The sequence below is a fragment of the Frankliniella occidentalis genome, unplaced genomic scaffold (genome assembly GCF_000697945.3).
Source record: "Frankliniella occidentalis isolate FOCC.00 unplaced genomic scaffold, Focc_3.1 Scaffold646, whole genome shotgun sequence".
Taxonomy (NCBI): domain Eukaryota; kingdom Metazoa; phylum Arthropoda; class Insecta; order Thysanoptera; family Thripidae; genus Frankliniella; species Frankliniella occidentalis.
The window spans coordinates 2,076-3,307 of NW_026267761.1; the positions used below are offsets into that span (position 1 = coordinate 2,076).

Below are 1,232 nucleotides of genomic sequence, written 5' to 3' on the forward strand. Positions count from 1 at the left end.
TATTATTATTGGCAGCATTGCTTGGCCCGGTGGTCGGCCGACTGCCACTACTCATTGATACAGATCGAGATAAAGAGTCTCCTCCAGACTCCAAACGCCTCATCCTTTCTCCCGAACAGCCATATTCTTTATCGCTCGCAGGCTCCGGGGAAATCAGCTCCTGGCGGGGCGAACCGTTGTTTTGCCCCTGGACCGCCGCGCCACGCCCGCCGCCCCGCGCAAACGGGGCGATAAATTATCGAAACATTCGAGCAGCGTTTCAAAGCGAAGGGCCAAATAATTAAAATACAGTCATAGAACGGTCCAGGCCAGAGGGTCACAGGGTCATGCGCTCGGCCCACCGCCCTTTTGAAACGCTGACCAGCACACCATGAAAAACACTAACCGCCCCGACTTTGATATAGGTCACCGATGGCCGGAAACAAACGACTCTGATGTCGGAGGGACGTCTCATACTACTGGCTGCTGGCGTACTAATGATAGCAACCCAGAACAATAAATGGAATTGCACAAAAGAGACAGTGGAAAGAAAAACTTCTAGTAAAAATCTTGCCAGATTTGGCAGTCCTTATTTCCGTCAGAAAACAAACAAACAAACAAACAAACAAACAAACAAATGCCAAAATCGTTTTCATGAATCTTGTAAACCTGCGATGGAAAATTAGCAACGAACTGTCTGAATGGGTTGTGGAACTGGCCTCGGTTGGCCACAATACTCACTCTCCTCGGGCACCCGCTGCGGCTGCGGGCACTGGATGGACTCGTACTCGGTGCGGCCGTACGAGGCTGAGTACACGGCTATCCTGGCGTTGGGGTTGCATTGCAGCTGCACCACGTCTCTCTCGCACGCCACCTTGGACCGGAACTCGTCTGCAACACACAAACACACACACACGGTCACTATCTTGGCAGGCGGCACTTGCAATGAGTATGGGACGCGCGCACGCGCGCACGCACATCAACATATTGCCATTCCCGGGCCGTACATCACGGGGCCTAATACGCGCACAAGAACATCCCCCTCGACTAGACGCATTTCTCAAAGCCCAACGAAAATGATATCCGGGGGACAGAAAGTGCGGCCCGCCGCGCCCCGCCCGCCGCGCCCCGCCCGCCCGGCGCGTCCGATACACATCCATAATGCACGACTTCCGGCTCGGGCTGAAATATGCTCGAGTAGCGAGGACTGTGACGCACTTGGGCAGGCCAGCGCTGGGCGAGAGGGAGGGGGG

At 55.0% G+C, this 1,232-nt stretch overlaps 1 protein-coding gene across 1 annotated transcript in view; it reads right to left on the reverse strand.

Moving 5' to 3' along the window:
* Window positions 1-646: 646 nt before the first annotated feature.
* Window positions 647-1,232, reverse strand: part of LOC127751646 (protein eva-1 homolog C-like) — a gene marked incomplete at its 5' end in the record, with an annotated part of 5,970 nt that continues 5,384 nt past the window's right edge. Inside the window, one exon of the mRNA XM_052275497.1 lies at window positions 647-870. Within this exon, the coding sequence (XP_052131457.1) occupies window positions 662-870 (209 nt within the window). The remainder of the gene's footprint in view (window positions 871-1,232) is intronic.